Source organism: Equus quagga, chromosome 11 (assembly GCF_021613505.1).
Source record: "Equus quagga isolate Etosha38 chromosome 11, UCLA_HA_Equagga_1.0, whole genome shotgun sequence".
Taxonomy (NCBI): Eukaryota; Metazoa; Chordata; class Mammalia; order Perissodactyla; family Equidae; genus Equus; species Equus quagga.
The window spans coordinates 112,669,958-112,695,160 of record NC_060277.1 but is presented as its reverse complement, the minus strand read 5'-3'; the positions used below and the strand labels follow the sequence as shown (position 1 = coordinate 112,695,160).

Sequence of the window (25,203 nt, the reverse complement as noted above, 5' to 3'; positions counted from 1 at the left end):
AACTTTCTCTCTCTCTCTCCTCTTGCTCATCATGGTAGTCGGCAGACTGGTAGAATGTAATGTTAGCCGCTATTCTGAGTATATAACTGCACGATCAAATTTACAAAAGCCGGCGGCAGTGTGACCAGCCAAGGTTAGTCAAAGGCACTGTGGTCTATCTGAGAGGCAGAGGCCTGTCTCTGCCAGTCACCAGCTGTGTGATCTGGGTCAAATTTCTTAATTGCTCCCTGCCTCAGTTTCTCCACCTGTGAACCAGGGGTGATAACAGCTCCTCACCTCAAAGGTTACTGTAAAAAAGCTGAGTGAATACGTGTGGAGGGCCTGGAGGGGAGCCTGTGCATTGACGTTAGCTGTTCCATAGACCCGGGGGTGTTTAGCCTGGCTCCACACAGACTGAAATGGAAGAAGGGTTGTGGCAGGTGAGGGGCAGTCCATACACACTGCAGCTGCCCAGGGAGCAGCTCCCTTAACCCACACATCTGGCTGTTGTTGACATCAGCGGCAAGTGGCAACAGACGTGACTCCGTAGTCTTAGTGTAAAGGCACCTCCTTCCCCAGGAAGGCCCGGCAAAGCACATGTCCCTTCCTGATGCTAGAGGCGGCCTCTGATAATTACACGAGAAAAGAGTTGGGAATCATGAAAAAAGAAATACCATCAGCTTACCACCCTCTCTTATTGGTGCACACACACACACACACACTTGCCTGCATACACTCATGCACACACCCCTCCCCCTGCAACCCTTGCCACACACCCCTGCCTCGCAGGCTCCTCCTCCTCCACCCCTTCCTCCTTTCGTTTATAAGTAGCTAAGTCATTTGCATCCTTCCGCTTCCACCTGAAGCCTAGCATGTCTCCTGGGCTGGGGGTTCTCAGCTGCAGCACTGTTGACAGTGGGGCTGGACCACTCTGTTGTGGGGGCCGTCCTGTGCACTCCAGGATGTTTAGCAGCATCCCTGGCCTCTACTCACTAGATGCCAGTAGCACCATCTCCCTCCAGTGTGACAGTAAAAAATGTCTCTGGACATTGCCACGTGTCCCCTGGGAAACAAAACCACACCCTGTTGAAAACAGCTGCCCTACAGGATACTGTTAAAGGTGAGCAGGACGGAAATCAGGAGACAGAATGGGCCCTCGCAGGGGGCTGGCGGGGGGGAGGGCGGAGGGACACGTTGTAGAACTTACCCCACATTAAGAGCCCTGTGTGCCTTGTCTCCAGGGGCTTGCTCACTCTCCTCGGAACACTCCCGGGCAGTGCGTGTGTCCTGCCCTTGTAGGCTTGACGTGGAACAGCCGTGGCTGCTCAGCCCCGGGTGCCCTTGAACCTGCGCTCCTGGCTCACACCACCTTCCCTCTGAAGCCGTGTCTGCAAAGGTCTCCAGGATGAAAAGAAACACACAGAGCGCCGCTCAGCCGAGTCCTAGTCCTGACGGCGAAGCCTTGCTTTTGAGGCGGAAGCACAGATTGCTACAAGTCAGAGAAAAAGGAGACCTTGCTCTGCAGAGAAGACAAGATCTCAAGTGGTGGAAAAGTCACTTGGCCGAGGAGTTGGGGGCAGAGTGGGAGGGGGTCCCCAGCCGGCAAGTCCGAGGCCTGGAAAGGCTGTATTTAGGGCATCTCTTAGGTCTGGGAGGAGGGCAGACCAAGGATCGTGGACTCCACCTGGAGCTGCTGGCCCAGCGAGGAGCAGCCTCGCCGCCAAGGGCCGGGGACAGGCACAGAGCGGCCGTCAGAGAAGAGAAGAGTCGCAGAGAAGAGCTGATGAGACAGCAGCCCTGCCACAGCAGGCCCCCGAGGAAAGCAGTGGGCGTGGAGAAGCAGGGAACCACCAAGGCCATGGGCCTGACTCATCCGCCCCCGAGCCCCCCAGGGAAGCATAAGGGGGAACGAGCACCGCCAACCAAGACCGGCGGTGGCCGCCGTGCCGTGGACCCTCGAGTGAGCCGAGGCCTGGACGTGGAAACGCTCTTGGCTGTGGCCGGTGAGCCCAAGCACCTGGAGGACAGGGAGAAAGACGTCTCCCGAGAGGGGAGGAGGCAGCTGGGGAAGGGGACGGCTCGTCTCCTTCAAGACCTTCGAGACAGCTCCGTGACTGAGAGCCCCGAGGGCAGAGCGGGCGACCTGGAACAGTGGTGGCCGCCCGGCTCGCCCCGCGGACCGGGAGCCGCACCACAGGCCGCCCGGTGCGAGTGCCGTGAGAAGAGCAGGTGGAAGCGAGAGCTTGAGTTTGCCTTTGAAGAGTTATTTAACACAAACAGGAAGCTGAAAAAACACCTGAGCTTGTACCTTGAACCCAGGCCCGGGGTGGGTCAGCACCCCAGGGAAGAACAGGGCTTCTCGGAGATGCAGGGACAGAGAGGGGAGACCCAGAGAGAGAAGAAAAGCATCCACGCAGAAACGGAAATGGTGCCTGCCGGGGACTCCGTGAGTCCAGCAGAGGTGGACGCCCACCACACATCATCCAAAACCAATTTGGAAAAGTTATTAAGCAAGCTTGAGAACCAAAAATACCGTCTAATGGCCAAGCCCGCATTTAAGAGTGAGAGTAGACTATCTTCTTCCGAGGCAGGAACACCCGGCAGTGAAGCGAGGCCGCTCCCGTGCACCACAGGACCCAGACAAGAAGCGCCCAGACCGGACACACTGGTGGAGGGCTCCCTAGAAGGCCAGGCAGGCAGGGTTGGCTTGGTGGCGTCACGGCAAAAGCAGAAACTGGAGATGGAGCAGACAAGACAAAAGCAGCTGGAATTGCTTGAACCCACTGGACTCCCAAAGATGAGCTTGGAAGCTCACTCCCAGGCCGTCCTAGAAGATGAGAGACGGGCGCAGGCACGAGCTTGTCTGGCTTGTCTGAAGTCTCACTCCTCTCGAGACCAGGAGGAGGAAGGAGGGGATGAGCCCGGTGCCACTTCCGCCTTGGCCGCCAGCACCGCTGACGACGACAGGCACAGTCAGATGATCCGTGGCCTTGAACAGCAAATTTTAGAGCAGAACCAGTCGCACAAGCAGTTTCTTGAAGAAGCCAGGAAGCGCTTGCAAGAGTTTCAGAGAATATGTTAAAAGGGAGAGTCCCACCCGTGATAAATACATCGCTGATGCCCGGGCGTTATGCCGGAAGTGGTCTCTGAGTCTGTGAGATGTGTCTTTGCGACTTTGGCTCGGAAACCAGTCGGCCTTTTAAAATGGGTCATCCATCGTCCTGCCATCCTTTGGGCCAAGTTCCTCTGCAGGAATTGTACTATTCTCTAATCTTGCCTTTAAAACTAAGTCCTATTTAGGAAGGCTTCTTAGCACAAAAACAGGAGCCCACGTGGGGCGCAGTAAGTGCGTCTGGCCAGCGTAGCACAAAGGGTGTCCCTGAGCCAAGCTGTTTTCATGTGCCACGAGCACAGATGGAAACTCCAGGTAAATTAAGCACTTAAGATGTTTTAGCCAGAAAAACACTAGACTTTCGGGGCATCCAAGGTCAGACAGGCACAATGTCAAAAGAGACGTCGCTTGTTGCTCAGCCGCCAGCTGAGACGCTAATGGAGAGATTTAGTGAAAACCTCTCCTGGTCTTTCAAACCAACAAAACCAACATCATCTAATAGGACATCGCTTAGTAATGTTCTTGTCGCTTTAATATTAGAAAGCAGGAGGGGGAGAGAGAAAGTGTTTCCTGGCAACCCAGTGCCAAGAGGTGACTCCCTCAGGGGCTGGCACTGGTGGGGGGACCTGGGTGTCTGGTCAGTTTCCTGCCCCCGACCTTTACCTCTGACTTGGCAGCCACGGAGAGCCTACACTGGGTGGAGTTTTATCTGCCAATTGCATACTTAGGGACTGGGAGAGGGGTGGACAAACTTTTTTCTGCAAAAGAGCCAGGTAGTACATACTTCAGGCTTTGCCAGCCATATGGTCTCTGTGGCAACTTCTCACCCCTGCCATTGCCACTCAAAGGCAGCTGCAGATGATACACATATGAATGGGCGCGGCCAAGTCCAAGACTTTATTTACAAAAATAGGTGGGGGCTGGATTTGGCCCTCCAGCCATAGTTAGATGACCCCTCAACTAGCATATCAAGGAGGTGGTTCCTGCCTCCCGCTCTCCCTCTCTTCCAAGGACTCCGGTGCACTGAGTTGGATCACCCATCTTCGGTCATGACCCATTTGTATCATTGGTCCATGAATGGCCTATTTTATCTTAGAGATATAGATATATATTTTTTTTCTTTACAGATTGGCACCTGGGCTAACAACTGTTGCCAATCATTTTTTTTTTCCTGCTTTATCTCCCCAACCCCCCACCGTACACAGTTGTATATCTTAGTTGCAGGTCCTTCTAGTTGCGGGATGTGGGACGCCGCCTCAACGTGGCCTGACGAGCGGCGCCATGTCCGCGCTCAGGATCCGAACCCTGGGCTGCTGCAGCGGAGCGCCCGAACTTAACCACTTGGCCACGGAGCCAGCCCCTCTTAGATATATTTTTTAAACAAAATAATGAACAACTGTAAGCCCACCATTCAGACCCAAGATCTGGGATAGTTACTGAAAACCAGCTTCTGTCTGGCTGCTTCCCCTTTCTGTACCCTATTCCTCCTTAGCTCTGTGCCTGCTGAACTTGGGGGCCGTCCCTACTTTTCATATATTTCTCTCTCTCTCTCTATATATATATACATGCACGCACACACAATACACTATATTTAATTTACTTGAGTTTGAACTTTATAAAAAAGCCTTTACACCATGTGTGGTCTTTTGGAAGCTTTTTTTGGATTCAGCAGATTTAATTCCTCCGTGTCACACATAGGTGTCATTTGTTCATTTTTGCTGCAGCATCATATCATTGTGTGACTATCTGGGCCTCCTTTCCAGGATCAAAGCTGCTTCTCTGTTTTATGCCTGTTCCCAAAAAGAGGACTACCTCCCTAAGGCATTTGGATCAAAAGGCCAGGCGTCAAAAAGTGCTTTTGGAAAGTTTGAACACCAAGTGGGATGTCAGCATGGGAACGGTCCTATTCCTCTTTTTCTTTCCCGTTTTCACCGTTTTTGATTTTGCCCCGGAAAGGGTTGACCTGATCTTATGCTATTTTCCCTTGACAAATACTGAGTGACAGACGCTGTCCCAGTTACTGGACGTGAACAGTAGACGACACACCTGGGAATCGCAGGGCTCTTGTTCCAGTGGAGGATGCTGGTAGCGAGTCAACGTGCCGTGGCAGACGGCAATGGTGGCATGCCCTGGAGACGTTGGGTGACACCCAGTTACGTGTGCCTGAGAAACCTGAGCCAGGCTTACCTGGAGAGCATGGAGCTCACAGAACCCCCAAGATGCCATTTGTATGGGGCGGTAACATCAGCCATGGGTCTTTTTGGTTTTGTTTTTACATTGTCAGTAGCTTGGGTGAGGAACCTCCTACCATCTCACGTCTTCATCGTGTGGGTCTCCATTGTCTGTCTGTGGCTTTTCCACTTGGGATGCAGAGAATGTTTGCTCTCAGCCAGGTTTCCTCCTGACATCTGCTTCTGGAATGTCATGGGTCAGGCTGCAAAACAACTCAACAATTTGATGCAAGCCCAACGTGATTAAGAAAGCAGTCCTGTGGCCCGGAGGGCGTTGTCACTCCCAGGCCACGTGAGGATTATGGGGGGAGGGGCCCTGGGTTTTCAATGATGCCCAGCATTGCGTGTCAGGAGGAGACCACCTGGAGAGCTCCTGTCTGCCGCTGAAGGGTCACCTTGGTTGGGGAGGGTGCAGAGGGTGCTAAGGGATCACCATGTTTAAAGTGGTGGCCACGATGGGACCCAAACACTGAGTGATGAAGTCGTCCTGACTCGGCCTAGAGGCCACTGTCTGGCGAGTGGACCAGCCTGCCTTTGAGTGGTTATTTTTGTTTCCACTTTCAGAGGTAGCGTTTGTGGCCCATGTGCTCAGTGAGGGATGGCCCCTTCTTGGCTACGCTTGAGCTAAAGTAAGTGTGGGGGGTGGGCAGCGAGACATGGCGGAGGTGACTCATCTCTGCCTGCATGGTCACACCTACACTGTCCCCTGGCAGCAGGACGAGACACTGTGCCCTTTCCCACCTGTGTTGCAGAAGGCTAAAGGGGGATGGGGCACTTCTTTGCCCAGGCCAGCGATATGGGAAATAGCCTTCCAGGACCCCCCCCCCCCCAAAAAAGGTGGCCCTCCAATGATTCCCTATGGAGAGGTCATGGGTAACTTCCCTCTCGCAGTGGTATCCAGAGGGCAGGCTGGGGGCCCAGCAGACCCTGTCTTCTTGTTTACGTTGATGCAGCTGGACTGGAGTGCACTAGGACAGTGCCATCTGGAAGGGCATGGGGCTTCTGGAACGTTCCCAAGAGATTCTGCCAGGTGGCAGTGAAGACCCCTGACATTGTGGCTGTGTGTACCTTCAGCCTCCGAAAGCACTTCTTGGGTCCTCCCCAGGGGTCCTCCCTCCCTCCTTCCCCCATGGGTTCCCCTGCTCTGAATACTGTGTCTTCTGGAGTTTTCCACTGGTTTTGTGCTTCTGCCCCCACACTTGGAGGCAGCCTCCCAGTTCCCGTCTCAGTCTGCATTTATTAGAACGGTCATCGTCTGGTCACTTCTTTGCAGCCCTGTCTGTCTTTCTCCCCACCCAGACCTCAGGGACTCAGTAAGACCTCTGTGGCCAACCTGCTGATGGACAGGTCCCCCGTGTGCCTACGGGGCGTGCGGGGGGAGCAGCAGCACTGGTTGTGCGTGCTGCCGAGGTCCCCTGTCCATAGGGCAGGTGCAGGCCCACAGTGTCTGACAGATGCCAGGATAAGAGCAGTTCACCCCATGACGGCCTGGCCCGCTCCTGCACTTGCTGGAACGGTGGGCATCCTTGGTTTTGGATGTGGCCACACCTTCCATGCATGCTGCTCTGAGGGCCCTCACAGCTATCCCCTCCCCCGGAAGTTGGGTGCATGGCCATAGTGTGTGAGATAACATCCAGAACCTCAGAAATGTAAACTAATGGGGAAAACAAGATTTGTAAAGTTGGGAGGACAGGGGACCCATTCTGACCTGCAGTAGTTCTTTCAATGAACGGAAAGTGGCCCCGGAGATGGGAAAGGCGTCTTGCGTCTGCCCTCCTCCCTCTGTCATGCCGTGGAGGGTTTATGTAGAAGGGCAGCCTTCTTCACAGGTCCTGTAATGCCCAGGACATGTCCCAGGCTGGCACAGAGGGCTGCGTTGACTGCACACCACCACACGCTACCAGCTCCAAGGGGCAGGTGGGCTGTAACTTGGGGTCTTATTTGCAAGGCTAACGAGAAAGAGGAGGGGGGTGTGAACTGCCCAGCACACCCGCTTGGGTTCTCTCCACGTAGGAAGCTGGGTGTGTGGGCCCTGGGATTCCAGCCTACATCCCTCTTTCGGTCCCGTGAGAAATGCAGTGGGTTGGGGTCAGCCCGCAGACTGCATGCCTCAGAGTCCCACGCAAGGGCCACTGCTGCTGTGCTGACAGGGGCCTGAGCCATGAGCCCAGCCCGCATGTGTTTGCTCCTGAAAATGAGGCAGCCTGGAGAGGAGCAGAGACCTGCCCGTGGTCACAGCCCACCAGCCAGTGTGAGGACAGGACCCTCGTCTGCTGCCCTCACTTCTGAGCTGTCCTGGCCTCTGTGTGCCCCTCTCAGCCTGTGAGTGGGGAGGGATCGCAGGGGGCGGCCAGGGGCTCCCTCAGCACCTCTCCAGGCTCCCTCTTCCTCTGCCCTGCCCCACTCCTGTTCCTGCCCCCACTCCGGGCTCCGGGCTTCAGGCTTGGGGTTTGCAGTTTGCAGGGCTGAGCTTGGCTCCTCCTCAGGGGCTTGGCGGAGAAAGTGCAGAGCAGCAGTTCCCTCCACAAAGCCGCACTGTTCTCAGCAAATCCTCCCAGGATCGGGATGCATTTTTTTCAAATGATTCAGCAGCACGTGAATGGGAAGGGCTGAGCCCAAGGCTTCGGGAACCATGACCAAGGCCTCTGGCATGAGATCCCGCTGGGCCCACAGGGAGGGGGGAGGAGGGAGGAAGGGTGGCGGGGCTTGAGTCGGGGGTCCTGGGGTGGAGGAGGGCAGCTTGGAGGCTGGGCACCAGTGCTGTAGCTTCTCCCTGCACAGCTCAAGCTCTCGGAGATGTTGTTTTCTTCATGCTCCCAAGGGGAGCCACAGCGAATGGACAGGAAACAGAGATGGGAGAGCTGGTCTCCATGGAGACGGGGCATCCAGCGGACAACAGCTCACGAGTATGTGCTCGAGTCTTGAACAGCACTGGGCAGGGCTGGCAAATCCCCAGGGACCAGGCTCATGGGCGGTACGGCCCGGGGTGGGGGCTGTGCCCCATCGGTCTCCCTGCCCCGCCCTGAGCCTCCCACAGAACACATCTGCTCTGAGCAGTTGTCATTCCAGGCATTTCTAACCCTGGCCTGAGTCACACTGGCCAAGTCTTGCCCTCTCCCTGGACAGCCCCAGCCCTGCCCCAGAGCTAGGGACATCTCTTGGCTCCTGGGGATGGGGAGGTTTGGAGGGACCTGAGGGCGCGTCTTGTCTCTCACAGCTGCCGCAGGGACAGAAGCAGCCCTTGGTTCCCTCCCAGCACTACAGGGCTGTTTTTAATTACTAAATGACAGCCCCCACCTTTTTTTTTTTCTCATTTCCGTAAAAGGAGCGAACTTGGAGGAGTCTGCTCCACTACCGACTGAAAGAGGCCAGGCGCTGAGGCCAGGGAAGGCAGAGCTGAGGGTTTGGGAAGAGCCCCCACAACCTTGTCCACCCAGGGGCACCTTGGAAGGTGGAGGTTGGGCGGACAGTGAGGCCAAAGGGGCAGGCGGGGCTGGGCACGCCCACAGACATCCAGGCGCCGAGCCAGTGCTGATACCATGCATTCCTTGTGACATCTCCCAGGTTGCTCAACCGCACCTAACCTCGTTCCCACGTGCAGCTCTGTAGGGAGGGGCGTGGCCTCCATACCTGGGGCGTCAGAGCGAGTCTGCAGTCATCCGTGTGAGCATGATCCCCTTTCTAGACCACCATCTGCCCGCACCTGCCCCTCCAGCTGGTGAGGTCGGCGCACCTGCTAAAGAAGCAGATGCAGTCCCATTGGAGAGATTCAAAACCGTCTTTATCCTGCCCCCCAAAGCCCACTGAGATGGTTTAGTTCCGTGCAAGCCCTTAGGGATCCCGCAGTAGTCGCAGGCAGGGCCCTGAAAAATAGCATCTTGTTGCAGCTTTCCTGGGGCAGAGCCATAGGCTATGTCGGGTGTAGACGTGGGTATAGACACATGCTGGGCATGTCTCAGGGGTAGACACAGGAAGTTGGGCACCCCCTTACTTTCCTGACTCTGACCTTGAGGGTTAATGGGTGGCTGGGATGGAGGCACTCTGGGTCCACCCTCATCCCGGGCTTTGGACAAGTTCATCAAAACCCAAAGGTCAGGGGGCCTTGGCCAGGTCGACCAGCCATCTGGTGTCACTGAGTCCACTTGAAAGGGACAAGAAGCTCTCATCCCAAGTGGCAGCCGCAGTCTGTAGTTGCAGGCATTAGCGAGCACTTTGCTAAGATCTGTGATGTGTGGGTGTAAATGTCTAAACTCGGGCGCCCCCTTTTTTGGAGAGCATAGACAAAAGCTGGAACCCTATGGCCCTCCCCAAGTGCCCCAGGGGGCAAGTGCCCCTGGAGAGCCCGTCAATCCTTGCCCGGCCTGCAGTAGGTGGGGGCTGGCTTTCCTCTGAAATGATTGGTATGTAATTCTACCTGGAGACGAGGAAATGGACCTATGACCTGTGGAGGACGTTTGCCTCTCAGCTGCAGCCACTCCCTCTGCATCTAAGAAATGTCCTTCTCTGCCGCCAGCCCCTGTAACCGCTCGTAGCCACCTGCAGCAGCTGCTGCTGCTCTCACACCAATGCCCATGGTGCTCCCATTGCAGTCACAGCAGTACAGCAGCCCCACCCACTCTTTTTTTTTTTTTTTTCCTTTGCCAATCTTCCTTTATTTTTTATAGGTCTGCACCTGGGATCCAAACCTGTGAACCCTAGGCCACTGAAGCAGAGCACGCGAACTTAACCTCTATGCCACTGGGCCGGCCCCTCACCCACTCTTGATTGGGGCCAGTAGGGTCTTTGGCAAATGTGCTAGCGGGTCGAAGGCCCTCACTTCCCCTCTCCCCAGTGAATGGCATTGGGACTTGTGCCCCCAATTGGCTGAACTAACTGGGTGTTTTCCATAGGGCCCTGAGCCAGATGCAAGAGCAGAGTGGCACTGTCTCTGCTATTGCCCGTCCCCCCCGGGTGCCCCTCCCAAGCCCGAGCTGGAGGCTGCAGTAGGTGGGCTGGGCTGGGAGGGGACAGTGGCCTCTGCTGACACTGCCACTGCCAGCCACCCCTGCCCGTCTGAGTACACACGTAAGGCTCAGATGATCCAGGGCTGGATTTTGACCTTGTATTTAGGTGGATGTTTTTCCGCATCCTGGAGATTCCCGCACCTCTTCCTGGCAGATGGGTGATTTTTTTCCTAAGCCAGAAGCTCTGCTCAGCAGGCGCTGGGGGCTCGGGACTTAGAGTGTGTTGCGTGCATTGGGATGAGGCCGTGAATATCTCAAAGTCACATTTCACGATCCACAGACTTACCTGTGCTCCGGAGTTGGAGCCCATGCCCGGGCAGAGTGGGCTCAATGGGGAAGGTCCTATAGGATGTATTCATATACAGTCACGCGTCACGTGAGGACAGGGATATGTTCTGAGAAATGCGTCATTAGGTGATTTCCTTGTCGTGTGAACATCACAGAGTGGATTTGCACAAACGTAGATGGTACAGCCTGCTACACACCTAGGCTGTGTGGTACTCATCTTAGGGTACCACCATTGTATATGCGGTCCCTCATTGACTGAAACGTCATGATGTGGCCCATGACTGTATATGGCATATGGGATTCCTCAGAGGGGCAGTTGGACCCATGACAAGGTAATAAAGATAATTCAATAAGTGTGAGATAAATGAACGTCTCAGAGGCAGTTCTCTGTCGGGGTCTGGCTCTCCCGGGTACGTGCATGAACACAGTAGGGCTCAGAAGATGTTGGTGAGGTGTGAGAGGGGACTTGAACCTCGGCCTGGGCTGATGGAGCATGTTGCACCTCGACGCTGGCCCAGGCCACGTCGTGTGCTGGGGACACCTAGAGTTTCCCGAAAGCCCCCTCAGTGTCCCCTCCCCCCAGGATAGCAGCGGGACAGTCTGGCCTCCACTGGCTTTCCCTGGGTGGTTGTCAGCCCTCCCAGTCTGAACGCAGCCTGTGTTCTTTGGATCATTGTCCGCGACCTTGACTTTCCACCCGCCGAGTTCTTTTCCATCCCAAATCTGGCTGGGTGTCCTAGGGATTGTTTTTGCAGGCTCCTCGCAGGGGGAAGTGACATCATGTGGTGTCCTCAGCCCGAGGGGTGGGGGCGGGGACTCTGTGGTTGCGTGTGCTTTGAATTAAAGTCCACGGTTGTGCATTCCAGTAGCCAACATCTGGCGGTGAATGCATCAGCCAATGTATCACCCTTGATCTCAAACCCAGATGTTGTGTTAACGGCAGAAGGGAAAGAAGGAAAAACAATCTGAGCAGCCTGGGGAGAGGCCATCACTTTTGGGCGCAAAGCAGTTAGAACAAGAATCTTTATAACGACTCTCCCTCCTGCCTCTGCCTCTGGCTCCTGCTGCTAGGGGCAGGGTGGTGGAGCAGAGTGGCCCGCTCCCGGCGGGGATGGAACAGGACTGGGCTGAGGCCCCACCCCAGGGCCAAACAGCAGGCCCAGCACAGAGTAGGTGTTCAATAAACGTGTGCGTACCGGGATTTTAGTTTCTTCCCAGATTCTTTGGGTCTCTTTGCTTTTCCCCAGCCCTCTTGTTTCACTGGCTGGCGACTCAGAGAGGGCCACCCCTCCCTTGGAGTCGCCTCCATTCTGCAGCTCAGGGTGATGCCCATCGCCTTGGGTGCAGGAAGCGCGTTCCTGGAGAGCTCTCCCTGCCTCCTCCCTCCCCACCACTGGCAGCTGGAAACAGTGTGCTTCCGTTTTCCTGTCCCTCCTGTGTCTTTGAGCCCAGGTTGGATGCTTCTTGAGAGCAAGGGCTGCTGCTGAAGATGCTTGCACACTTGACTCCTCTCTCCCTTTGGGCAACAGGAGGGGGATCCGTGCTTTTGGGGTTTGCACTTGAAAGGCAGCCCAACCCCGAGCTCCGAGTTTGGCGTGTAAGACAGTCCCCACTCTGGCCGGGTGCCGGGGCAGAAGGCTGAGGGTCTGAACATCTGCCTCCAGAGCTGGCTGGATCTGCTGTGATGCCGCCCCAGCCCACCCTCCTGTGCAGCCCATCCGTCCTGTTTCCCCCCAGGTCTCCTGCCTTTGGCTTGCCTGTGGGATCCTCTCGCGGTGATGAGTTAATTTGCCAAAGCTTTGCGCACGCCCTCCCCCCGCAGAGTGCTGAGCCCAGGCGGTGACTGCCGCCCTGAGTGGGTCAGCGGTGTCGGTCCTCACATCTGAGTGGGCAGGTGTGTGCCCAGCATTTCTCTTTCATGCCCAGAGGGTGTTGATGTTTTGGGGAAGGTTTTCATAGACCTGGTGCTTCCCTGCCTCTCTTGATTCCCACTTTCTTTCCTTCCCATTATCTCTCATTTTGTAAAGTGGGGAAGAGCTTCCCTCCAGAATTCAGAGAGACCCCAAAGAATCTGAGTTCTTGTCCTGCATGGACGAGCCCAGTTGGAGATCCTCCCGGCCTCCCGGCTCCCTGGCCCCACTTCCCTGCAAGCCACTGGCGGCCTTGGTGCCAGTTACTGTTCTGATCTGAACCCCACAAGTCCAGCCTGGACCCTGGATTCAACGAGTGTCTTCTTTCCGGACAGTTTTAAAAAGGACAGCGTGTGGTCTGTAGTCCCAGAGCAAAGCAGACGCATCGGGAAGCTGCCGCAGACCCAGGTTCTAGGGTCCACGCTGACCAGGACGGGAGCTGTGGACCGAGCAGTGACGGGGTGCAGCGCTCCAGCCCCATCCCTCGGGGCCGGGCAAGTTTGCGCCGTGCTTCTCCGCGGCTGCCTTTCATCTGTCGGCCTGAACCAGACCTGGTGCATCGGGTGCCAGGCGCTGCATGTCACATACGCCCCCCCGGCTGTTAGTCCTCCCCACACCTGACAGTGTGCAGGTGCCGCTGGTGTATCTCCATTTTGAACGGGAGTGGCTGTCTCACCGAGGCCAGGGGACTTCCTGAGACCACAGTGGGTAGGGGGCTAAAGCAGGATGTAGCCCCCGGTCTGCCCCTTTCAAATGAGAACTCAGATGGCCTGGGAGCCTTAGGTGCTTTTGTAAGAGAAAAATGAGTGGACCTTAATGCGTGGAATGCAATGGAAGCTTCTGGAGTCCTGTTTGGGAGTAGTTTCTGCTTATTTTCTGATTGCCAGTGGCGTGTTTATGGAGCGCCTGTTGTGCATTAAGCATTGTGCAGAGTCGTGGACCTCTGAAAAGCAGGTCCAGAAAGCATGCAGAATTGAGTGTGCCGTGGTAAAACCCAGCAGCGTTCCTCCTTCTAGAACTGTTGTCTGCTGTAGATGTTCCTGGTCCGTTTCATATCATGAGCTGAGGTCGATACTGCAGAAGAGCAGGCTTATGACAGGCTGATCTGGCATGTTTACTGCCTGGCGTAAACACCTCTGTGCAGCATTGCAATCAGGTGTAGATTAGGCAGGTAGTAAAGGGACCAAGTCAGTCCTCGTGTGGTGACCAGCCCAGGTGTCTCAGGTGCAGCGCAGTTCCATCTGGCAAACACTTAGCACCGACTGTCCTGTGGTTAGAATGTAGCCTCTGCCTGTTCGAGGCTCCCAGGGCCGTGCGCAAACAGGTGTCCAGGCATTTACGGCAGAATGGACGAGAGATGCAGAGTGTACCAAGCGCTATAGGAGGACAAGATTTCCCAGAGCAAGACGGGAAATGGTTATTTTAGCTGGGTCTTGAAGAATGAATAGAAGGTCTCCAGGCAGGGAGGGGAAGATGGCATTCGGGGCAGAAGGAACTTGCCTGTCTAGAGGTGGGGGCACTCCTGGCAGGTTCAGGTTCAGGGCAGGATCATGGACTGGCAGAACAGCAGAGCAGGGGCGGCTGACGCAGCTGGAATAGCCACTGGCTGGCACCAGGTTGCAAAGGGTCTCCTCTTTTAGACGAGGGTAGCGGGCGACCAAGGAGGATGTTTGAGCTAGAAGGTGTGTGACTATAAGAAGACAGCTCGTGCTGGGGGGAAGATGGGTAACGGGTGGGAGGAGACACTGGAAACAGGTTGACCTGCTACCGAAGGTAAGGCCCTTTGTTCTGGGGTGGCCCAGCGGGTGGCATTTCCTAGATGTGGCTTTGCAGGTTGGGGCCTAGCTGAGCCTGGGAAACAGGAACCTGTGGCTTTGGCCAGTCATGACTCAGCTCCAACAGAAGGAGAAATAAGAAAGCTGTTTGGGCCTGGGTGGGGCGGTGGGGCTGTGGTGTGGGGCTCTGGTGCCAGGCTGGGATTCAGAGACATTCCTGGGGTCCAGGGGGATGGGCACCCATGGGAGATCCACATGCCTGGGCCTCCCTACTCTGTGGGAGAAGACAGCCCTGGCCAGGGCTCTCTAAGATTTGAGCTGTCCCTCGGCATGGAGGTGGGAGCTCCTGTGGGCCTGGCGCTGTCTGCTCCTTTTTTCTCCATTTTGCTCATGTTCACACTAACATGATGCTCACCCAGAGTGACCCTGCACAGCTGAGTTTGGGAGGGCAAAGCTTTTAAAGCCATTAAAAGAGGCCATGCCACCAGCTGATGAGTCTCAAAATGGCAAAAGGGAGGGCTGTGCCCAAGTGATGACGTGAACTGCTGATCTGTGCCTCAGGCAGGTCACGGGCTGGAGCCGAGTCCTACTTAATTGCTAGTAGGGAGCCCTGCGGTGCATGGCCCTCGAGCAGCCTCAGGCTCCAGAGAACATTCTGGAACCTTCTCAGTGCGACCTCTTCCCCTCTCCTTCATCTTGCATCACCATCTGGGCTTGTCTTCCTTTCTGTTCGCCCTCCTCCCTCGGCATCTGTCCCTGAGGTTGGCCGCCCATGCCCTGGGGCGTTTCCTCACCCAATTTGCCACGCTTTGGGTTAAAGCACTGTGACCTTCCCCCTTGCACCCCCGAGAGAATGTGTGTTATTGCACTGAATCATCCACAGGACGTTGTCCAGGCACGCTTTTAGGACAGATTAGGAGGGCGTCAGGGTCAACCTTTTAGATCTAAGAGCCCCAAACCTAAATATGATGGGGCCTCTTTAAGGCGGGTAACTACCCTCTGCTTTCAGCCTGAAAGCCTGTTTGCCAGCAGGCCCTGGATGGAGGGCAGTGCTGGGCATCTCCCCATCCTCAGCCCCACGGTCAGGATGGCAGGCCGGTCCCGGTTCACTCCTCTGCTTCCCCAGCCACCAGTACGTACACACTGGAGCCGGGGGGGAAAGCCCCAAAGCAGTGCAGCTTGACACCAGCAGAGAGCTCTGTTCAAATCAGTGACTCCTCTGAACCCCCGCATCCTGAGGGACTAGAGCACCTGCTCTTGGCCCGTCCGCAGAGGATTCCTGGGGAAGAATCCTGGAACTTGGAGGCGTCTCAGAGCTTTACTTCCTGGTCATCCCCTTCGGCCTGTGTGGGCTCTGTTGCCGCTGTGTGGGTGGCTGGATCGCCTTGCCCCTCGCCCCCTCCTCGGAGCCAGGACGGTCTCGCGGGGACGCTGCTCACCTCTGTGTGTTTGTTTTGCAGTGATCAGGGCCAAAGCGGTCAGTGAGAAGGAGGTGGACTCTGGGAACGACATCTACGGCAACCCCATCAAGCGGATTCAGTATGAGATCAAGCAGATAAAGGTAACAGTGGCTGTTGCTGGGCGGCTCCGTGGGGCAGAGCTGTGGGAGGGTTGGGAGCGGGGCTGAGTCCTCCAGAAGACAGACACCATGCGAAAGCATCCCGCCGTCTTGAGGTGCTGCTGGGTCCCTGGACGGGGGCCAGCCGTCCGTGGAGCAGACAGTAAGGGCGTCCCGCCACAGGTCGATCCGATTTTCCTTAATGCATCCATGCCTGAAAAGTGGTGTGGGCAGGGTGTGTTCGCGTCAGCTAAGTTATTTCAGAAATGTGTTATCTTCCTTTCCGTGGGTAATGAACTGGTGGCATGGCCTCAGCGTTGTTACCAAGTTCCTCATAGCTTCTGTGGAATGTTCCATGAGCACCTGTCGGTGGCTGAGCTGTTGTGGGGTTCAAAGGCAGCAAGAACTTGGCCGTTGCCTCTGGGAGCCCTAATTCCCCCAAACTGTGGTGTGGGGTCTGCTCTTGACTGATTAGCTTTAAATTCTAAGAGGAAGAGGGATTTGGAGAAAGGAGGCTTTCTGTGGAGAGGCCTGGTGGGGGGCCACTTTCTGAAAGAGGGGAGCCAGGGAAGAGATGGAGATGGCAGGCACCCTGGCCAGTGACGAGAAGGTGACTCGCCAGGTGGGAGAGTGACGGGCGGGCATCGGGGGCTGCAGACAGAGGGGGAGGTGGTGGAGTGTTCATCTGTTCAGAACGGTATTCATGTTAGGGGCGTGTGGTAAGGGACCCACGTCTGAAAGGGACACGGAGGGAGCAAGGACATGGGGGAGGGAGGAAGGACAGGGCCAGCGTTGGCAGAAAGTTGTTGTTGACAATAACTAACTTGGTCTGCAAGATAGAAGAAGATTCTAGGCTCCAGCTGGAGAGACAGCTGTGTCACATGGAAGTGTTGTAGCGGTCTGTATTTAATTTTGTTACAAAAATAAAAAGTAGTAGAAGATAAATGTTATCAGAAGGTCAGTGAAATGCCTGTTCATGGCCTCTGTGTCATTTAAGGGGCTGACCCAGTCTCCCTGTGCCGAAGTCTCTGTTTTTGAAGTGGGACAGAGAACCTCTCCGTTCTCACGACCTCATTAAGGGGTCAGGAAAAGGCAGGTGTTAACACCAAGGAAGCCTTTTAGCCCTTTGGTGAAAGAAGTCATTTAACCCAGCATGTTGTCACCATCAGCGTAAGCTTTCTTGGTGTGGGTGGGAGTGTAGCTCTTAGGAAGCTGGTTCATCATGACATTGTGGATGACCCTGTTCCATTTGGGTTTGTTTACTGGAACTCCAAAAAATCCCCACAATGCCATTAATCTTGGTTTAACCATGGCAGGAGTCCTGTAGGGCTGGTGTGGAATGGCAGGGCCCAAGGGTGTCTACATTCGCACCCCCTGCTTGGCCTTCTTTGTCCTGTGGTCCTGGAGCATTTGGGGTTTCCCCTTTCCAGTCTCCACTGCCCCCAAAACCAGGGTGGAGGGCCGTGCTCAGTCCATATTCATCTCCCGCCGTGGGGCAGCAGCGACTCTGAGGCTTTCTCACTTCCTGCCAGGGCACTGGAACAACTCATCCCTTCTCCTGGGCAGCAGGTGTGTTCCCAAAAGGCTGTAAGGAAATGAGAAGTTGAGAAGGCAGATCCCCTAATTGCAGGCGTGCCTCTGCCCTGGTCCCTGTCAAGTAGCCAATGCTTGATTGAAATTCCTGGAAATAAACAAAGGTGCTGGTCCTCCACGATGGGTCAGAATCACCTGAGATGTACAAGTCCCTCCCCGGAGATTCTGAAATGACTCCTTGGTGGTAGGAAGAGCAGATGTTGTCCGAGACAGTTCCCGGCAGGGGACAGTGCTGTGTCCAGCCCGCTGACTGCCTCCGTGCTGAGCCATGAGTGACTCCAGAGAATGGCTTTGCAGTGGGAACGGTCATCTCCTCATCTGTCTCACTGGTACATTTCTGTCCCCCTGTTCCGTGCTGGCCATGCCGCAGTGCAGGTCGGGCTGTCCCGGGGTGTTCTGAGTGGGAACGGAGTCTGTGGCATGCAGCCCATCTCCGCTTACGTTTCCTCGTCCTCATCTTTCCAGATGTTCAAAGGACCTGACAAGGACATCGAGTTCATCTACACGGCTCCCTCCTCGGCCGTGTGCGGGGTCTCGCTGGACGTTGGAGGGAAGAAGGAGTACCTCATCGCAGGTGTGTCCGTGGGCGTGGCTGTGGGGTGTTCTGGAGACCATCGGGGCGGGAGGTGGGGTGAGAAGTGGGGCACAACCCAGACACCACGAGGGGGCTTCCGGGACATCTGGGGCTTCCTTGCCTTCTCCTGTCAGAGAATTCCTAGTGAATTGTCACCTACCCACCGGTGGCATTCTTCCTGGTTAGAACAGTGGGACGAGTGGGACTTGATGGGAAGAAATTAAGTAAGCCAGTATTCACGGGAAATTTGAGGTCGGGTGGAGACAAAGAGGTGAGAATTTTTGCCTTTTGTTCCCGCAAGGGAGGCCTGGGCCGGATGCTGGCATGCTCAAGGCTGGGCAGGAGGCAGGGAAGGAGAGTTGCAACCTTGTTTTAAATCTATTGATATTATTACACACGCTGTGCACTCGGCTCCTTTCTTTGTTTATCATCTCTCTCTTTTGTATTGAGGCAAAATACATGTAACATAAAATTTACCATCTTAACCATTGTTAAGAGTACAGATCAGTGGCATTAAGTACATTCATGTTGTGCAACCGTCACCACCATCCGTCTCCAGAACTCTTTCATCTTCCCAAACTGAAACTCTGTCCCCATGAAACAGCTCCTTATCTGCCTCCTGCAGCCCCTGGAAACGACCATCCTACCTTCTGTCTCTGTGAACTTGCCTCCTCTAGGGACCTCACATAAGAGGAATCACACCGCATTTGTCCTTTTGTGACTGGCCTATTTCACTCAGCATACTGTCCTCGAGGTTTGTCCGGGTTGTAGGACGTGTCAGAATTTCTGTCCTTTTTGGGGCTGACTAATATTCCATTGTGTGGCTGTAGCACATTTTGTTTCTTGTTGCATTGCTTTTTGTATGCTTTATTCTTAAATAAAATTATTTCCTTTTACTTTTTTCTGCTCCCTCCTCTGCCTGCCCAGCTAGGCTGCACCCGGGAGTCCAGAGTAGGGTTTCGCAACCTCGGCACTACTGACATTTGGGACCAGATCGTCCTTGGTGCTGGGGGCTGTCCTATGCATTGTAGGATATGGAACTGCATCCCTGGCCTCTACCCACGAATTGCCATAACATCCACCCTGCAATTATGGGGTCTCCAGACATCACCAGATGTCCCCTGGGGGGCAGAATTGCCCCAAGTTGAGACTCACTGGTCACAGAAATGCTCTCTGTGCTGTCCAGTGTGGCAGCCACTAGCTCCTTGTGGCTGCTGAGCACTTAAGATGTGGCTGGTGTGACCGAGGACTGGAGCGCTAATGTTACTTCATTTCAATGGATATAAACGTCAATGTAAACAGCCACATGTGGCCGGTGGCCACGGGACTGGCCAGTGCTGTCTCGGTCAGTTAAGGAACTTACTGTCCTTTTCTTAACTTAAGAAAAAAGAAGAGACAGGAGGACAGCTCCCCTAGACTGACATTATATTTTGTTCCACAGTCCAAATTTAATCTTGAATATAAATTCTGAATCCAAATCTCCGTGATTTGGGATATTTTCTTCTGTTTAGGTTATTTGTGCCTTTTTGCCCTTCCCTTGAGAATATTCAGAATCAACACATCTCTCGCGGGTGTCTGAGAGATGCCCGGCCCTGGTGCAGCGGGAGCTGTGGGGAGAGGCCCTGCTGTTAGGAAGCCGCACACAGTCCTGCTGCAGGGTGGGAGACGAAATTCGAGAAAATGAGACAGGTTTTCTGTGCTGGGCATGTGAATATCGGGTGGATGTGTAGGAGAGGTGCAAAGAGGAGGAGACCCGAGCAGGTGCGAGGGTCCAGAGGAAGGCGCTGACCGGGCCGTGTGCGGGAGGTCACTGCAGGAACGGGGATGCAGTGGGGAGTGACAGGGCGAGGAGGCTCCCGTACTCTCCTTGGAGAATGCCTCCCTCCCTTCCTCGAGACGCTCCTACCCGGCATCGGCTTCCTTGTTGCTACATCAAGACTTTTGTTCCTTTCCTGAGGGATAATGGGAGGTTTTTTTCTTCTTTTCTAGGCACTTCTGAACTTCCTAAGTGTCTTGTTATGAGCATCTATTATTCTTTAACAGTTTTATCGAGATAATTCACACACCATACAATTCACCCACTTGAAGTGTGTACTGCAGTAGTTTGGGTATATTCAGAGAGGTGTGCACCCGTCACCACAGCCAGATAGAAACCTGGGCCCGTGTGCTAGCACCTTCCCGACCCCACTTCTCCCCCCACCCACAGCTCTCAGCAGCCACTGCTCTACATTCTGGGTCTTGATCTCTCTGCTCCAGACCTTCGTATTAGTGGAATCATTGAATGTGTGGCCCTGTGTGTGTGGCTTCTTCACTCAGCATAATGTTTTTAAAGTCCATCCTGTTGTCGCACGTGTCAGAACTTCACTCTTTTTATTTATTTATTTATTTTTTGAGGAAGATTAGCCCTGAGCTAACTACTGCCAATCCTCCTCTTTTTTGCTGAGGAAGACTGGCCCTGAGCTAACATCCGTGCCCATCTTCCTCTACTTTATATGTGGGACGTCTACCACAGCATGGCTTTTGCCAAGCCGTGCCATGTCTGCACCCGGGATCCGAACCGGTGAACCCCAGGCCGCCAAGAAGAAGAACATGTGAACTTAACCGCTGCGCCATGGGGCCGGCCCCAGAACTTCACTCTTTTTATGGCTGAATAATTTTCTATCGAATGGATAGACTACACCTGTCTACCCACTCATTTCATGCACACTGGGGTTGTTTCTACCTTCTGCTGTTGGGAATAATGCTGCCGTGAAATCTATGTACGGGTTTTTGTGTCAACGTGTGTTTTTAGTTTCTCTAGGGTAGCCACCCAAGAGTAGAATTTCGAGACGTACGGTGACCCTGTGTTTAGTCATTGGAGGAACTGCCACACTGTTTTCCAAAGCAGCCTCACCATTTCCAATTTGCAATATCTACTATTATACGATAAGAAAAATAAAGTCAGCTGGAGAGAGGGGTAAGGGGACAACATCACGATGCAGAGATCTTACAGCCTGATTACGCCATCACGGTAACACAGGAGATGGGAGAGGCAGAGGGGCCGGCCAGGGGTGGAGGCCTCACCAGCGTGCGCCTGGAGGTGTGAAAGGAAACACGTTAGCACTGGCCGTGTCTGTTTTTTTCCTACTCTCCTGTATTTGCTAAATTTTACAAATTATGACATCTGTTACCTTTATGATCAGAAAAATCGAGAGAGAAGAGAAAGGAGACCAAACCTCCCGTGGTGCAGGGAACTTGTCACCCTGACAAATCAGCGGCCTCCAGCTTTCCGCGTCCTCTTTTTGCGCTGTCCGCGAGCCCTCCCACTCGGGCTCCCCCACGCCGCCCTCTAGGGGCTGTCGGGCCAAACTGCAGAGCCGCAGAAGCGCTGTGAGGGAAGGAGGACTGGGTTCCCTTAACGGGGGGCTCCTCGGGGGTAACGTGACCTTGGTCTGGGCCAGCGCCTGCTCCCGGACACACGCAGCTGAATCCCTGCCCGCACGGAGGCTCGCTCTGTCTCAGAGGTTTCTACAACCAGCCTCAGCATCTCCCTGTTAATAGAAATGGGAAGCGCCCTTGTCCTGGCACTGACCTTCTCCATTCAATCCTGGCAGCCCCCAGTGACCACGGTGCTACTATGATCCCAGTTTTACTGATGAGGAAAACTGAGGAATAGAGAGATGGAGCGGGGTGCCCCAGGTCCGGCAGTGTGTGCCTGAACCCACTTTCACAAGCCGATTGTTAAATTTCGGTTGGTATGTTAGTAGCCTGAAATCAGACAGGATGGGGGCATGTACAGCATAGAAATCGGCAGATGCTACACACTGGAGCTTTTCCTCCCGGGAGAGCCAGCTGTTACACGTTTCTCAGCACGCCTCTGCCTGGGTCACTCTGCGGGGAGGGGTGCAGCCAGAATTTGGCCCCTGGTCTTCCTGACTCCTGGGTCCATTACACTCTGCTGCTTCATGTGGTCTGGGTTTTAGAAGCCTCACGGCCCCAGCATCTAACCCAGTGGTCCACCAGCTGCACTGCTCAGTGGGATTCCATGGGGGAGTTTGTCAAAATCCTGACACCCAGGTGGCACCCCAGACCAGTTCATGCATCCTCGCTGGGGTTGGCACCCAGGCATCAGCATTCTTAAAGCTCCCCAGGAGGGTCCAGTGTGCAGCTGGGCCTGCGCACCAGCGTCTAACCAGAACTTTCCTGCTCCCAGTCAAGGCTGAGGTTTCAGAGGCACCGTGCAGCCGGTCAGCACACGCTCAGGAGGGCTGTGCCCAGCGGCCGAGGTTGGTCACCTCCCTGGCAAAGGGACTCTCTGGACATTACTTTTGCTTCCAGGGCCCTTTATGGTTAGTCAGACCTGCCTCCTGCCCTGATGTCCTGAGGACCTTGGCACGGCCCTCTGTTCTGTGAGATGGATGGTCCCGATCACAGCGCCCTGTAGCTGGGTCCTGGGGCAGGACAGCCCAGAGACGAATCAGCTCTAGCCAGAACCCTGGCAGGCAGTGTCTCCAGTGTGGGTCCGGTTCTGTCCCTGTCCCACTTGCCCTGAAGGGTGGGAGGAAACCACAGGGCCGTGTAGGTGTGGGTCCAGAGCAGGAGTCAGCGGCAGAGGGTGTACCACAGCTCCCGTTGTTTTGCTGGTGGTTGCTTTGCTGTCTTTCTTTTGGGGGATGTGGTTGGAGAATCTATTTTGCTCAGCCCCTGAAAGAGAGAGGCTCCTGCGTCCACCTGAAGCCTGTGAGTCAAATGCAGAAAGCCGAATAACTTCCCTGACTCTCTGTTGACATTGGTGTTTTCTCTCGTGCAGAAGCTCAGTCGCTCATACTTGCCATCAAAGGTTATTTAACATGTGACATGTATGTGTCCGCTGCTTTTCCTATACGCAGGCCCACTAAACTGTCCCCAATCTGAATGAGAAGATGGGCATACAGTAGGTAACTGGGATGCACATTCATAGGCTCATATGGCCGAAACCAGCCGAATCATAGCCCCATGTGTAATAAAAATTAAAGACGGTGAAGGTACCTGCCCGTGGTACCTGTGTGCCTATCATCTTAGACTTCTGCACATTTAATATTGGAAGCAAGCAAGTGACCTGGGGCACATTTTCGTCTCCTTTCTGGCCATGGAGCATGAGATCCATAAAGGCACCTCCAGCAGTGGCTGTCTCACCCTGTTTCAGAGGCGCCGCCTCTCTCCTCCCGCTTCTTTCTCCGGCTCAGCGAGGCCGCTCCGGAACAAATCTGGTGTTTACTTCCTGAACCACAGAATCGAGATGTTGTTCTCCTGGAGCCAGGACGGGCTAACCAGAGTCACGGGGCACAGTGAACCACTCAGGCTGCTCTGGCTGCGGCCCCCTGAGTGACCACACGGCCGCTGCGGCCCACCTCCTCTTGGGCTCATGACTCAGCTTCACATGTCGAGCTGGGCACCGTGAGGCACTCCTCTTGAGGAACTTGTACAGAATTGGCCCTGTAATTTTCTTCTACAGTCCTTTCCTCCAAAAGGAAAAATAAACATCCAACCCTCAGTTACAAATTTTAATTAATTCCTGTTTTTCAAGAAAGACTTTGCCTTTTTCCAAGGCAGACATAAGTAGAATGTTGTAACAGATGCTCACGTCATGCATGCCCAACCAAGTCTTAATTATCGCCTCTGAAAGGGGTCTCCTTTTAACATCCCAAGATGCCACCCCACTTATACATGACACCCCAAGTTCATGTTAGCTCAGTTACTAGGGCCAGTGAAAAGATGACAATTTGCATGTCATCTCCACGCCCTGCCTTTGCCTACTCTCAGCAGAAGCTTGAATTGGTGGTAAAAAGGTCAAAAGGGAAGACAGCAGAAAAAGACAGGTCATGAAGCAAATTGTTACAACAAATACCCATGTCCTCATCAGTAAGCTTTTGTTGAGCAATGGCTATGTGCAAGCAACTGTAGATAAAAAAGGATTAAGACCAACCCTTCCCCTACATGCTTCTTATCTGGCTAAGGATCAAGGTTTATAAGAAAGGCCAAGAACCGTGTACAGCGGGATATGGATGCCAGAGAAGTGATGCAGTGGACATCGTTGTAGAGGTTTGGAAGGTGGAACCGGAGGGGGACTCCACCTGTCTGTGATGAATGACCAGCTGGGCAGGGGAGGGGCTGTGGTCCCCTGTACAGGGTAGTAAATGCCAGCAGAAGCCAGGATAGAAGAATGAGTTACTTGCCATCTGTCAGTTATGCTCCCTCCTTAGCTATTCTGAACACACAGGAAATGGCTACAGGACTAGGGAAAAAAGTCAAACATCTATTTTCAAAGTGTTTAAGGCTACCTGAACACTTACCTTTTTAGTTACTAGAATTCAGAATAAATTCTATAGTAGTAATCCTGCTCCTTGATCTTTTCTTCGTCTGGAGTGTCAGACAAGTCCAAACAGATACAAGGAAAAATAGAGCTCCCGGAGGTGAGGGGAGCGGTCAGAACAGGTGTAAGAGCATAAGAATTCACATCCAGGGAGTGCTTCCCGCAGCCTGCCCTGCACAAGGGTGTCAGTTCATGCCTGCTTGCGACTGCAGACAAGCCGATCCCCCTGGTGACAGACACTAGTCATTTATTTGTGACGGGGATGCGGTCGGCAGGCTGGATTACGGCTTCACTGAGCTCTGTTTCCGTTAGGGATGCTGCACGGCCAGCGCTGTGCCTGAGATGGTCAGGTTGGATGCACTGAGGCTTTGTCAAGCGGAGCTGCTCGGGGGCAGTCCAAGGCCCCTGCCTGCCTCTCGGGGAACCGCCCGTGGCCCTCTGCCAGGCTCTGGGGCTCCGCACTGGGCATTTGTCTTTTGTGACGAGGTGCTGTCAGAGCAGAAGGCACGAGGATTGCAATGCCCTCCCCAGCCCTCGTTAGCCTCTGTCACTCACCAGAATGCACTTATTTGTCTTTCTCTCCCGCTCGGCTAGCTCCAGGGCCATCGCCAGTGTGAGCTCTTCAGCAAAGGAAAGGAGCGCTGAGTAAGGAGCCTACAGGACGAGGGGGCAGCAGCGCCTCCTCATCCCTGGGGAGGGAATTCAGAGCAGATTTCTAGTCTTATAAAATTCCAGGTTTCTGCTCTTCATGATGGGAAAACCCAGAATTACAAGTTCCACATCAAAGGGAGGAAATGCCTGTGAATAAATATTTGGTGAAAAATAAAAGAGGAAACAGTCTGCATACAA

At 54.4% G+C, this 25,203-nt stretch overlaps 2 protein-coding genes across 2 annotated transcripts in view; both read left to right on the top strand.

Moving 5' to 3' along the window:
* Positions 1-25,203, top strand: part of TIMP2 (TIMP metallopeptidase inhibitor 2) — a 49,489-nt gene that overhangs the window by 18,929 nt on the left and 5,357 nt on the right. Inside the window, exons 2-3 of the mRNA XM_046677414.1 lie at positions 15,759-15,859; positions 17,915-18,023. Of these exons, the coding sequence (XP_046533370.1) occupies positions 15,759-15,859; positions 17,915-18,023 (210 nt within the window). The remainder of the gene's footprint in view (positions 1-15,758; positions 15,860-17,914; positions 18,024-25,203) is intronic.
* Positions 1,188-4,072, top strand: CEP295NL (CEP295 N-terminal like). Its single transcript, XM_046677413.1, has one exon. It carries the CDS (start codon positions 1,385-1,387, stop codon positions 3,059-3,061), a length of 1,677 nt encoding a protein of 558 aa, XP_046533369.1. The 5' UTR covers positions 1,188-1,384; the 3' UTR covers positions 3,062-4,072.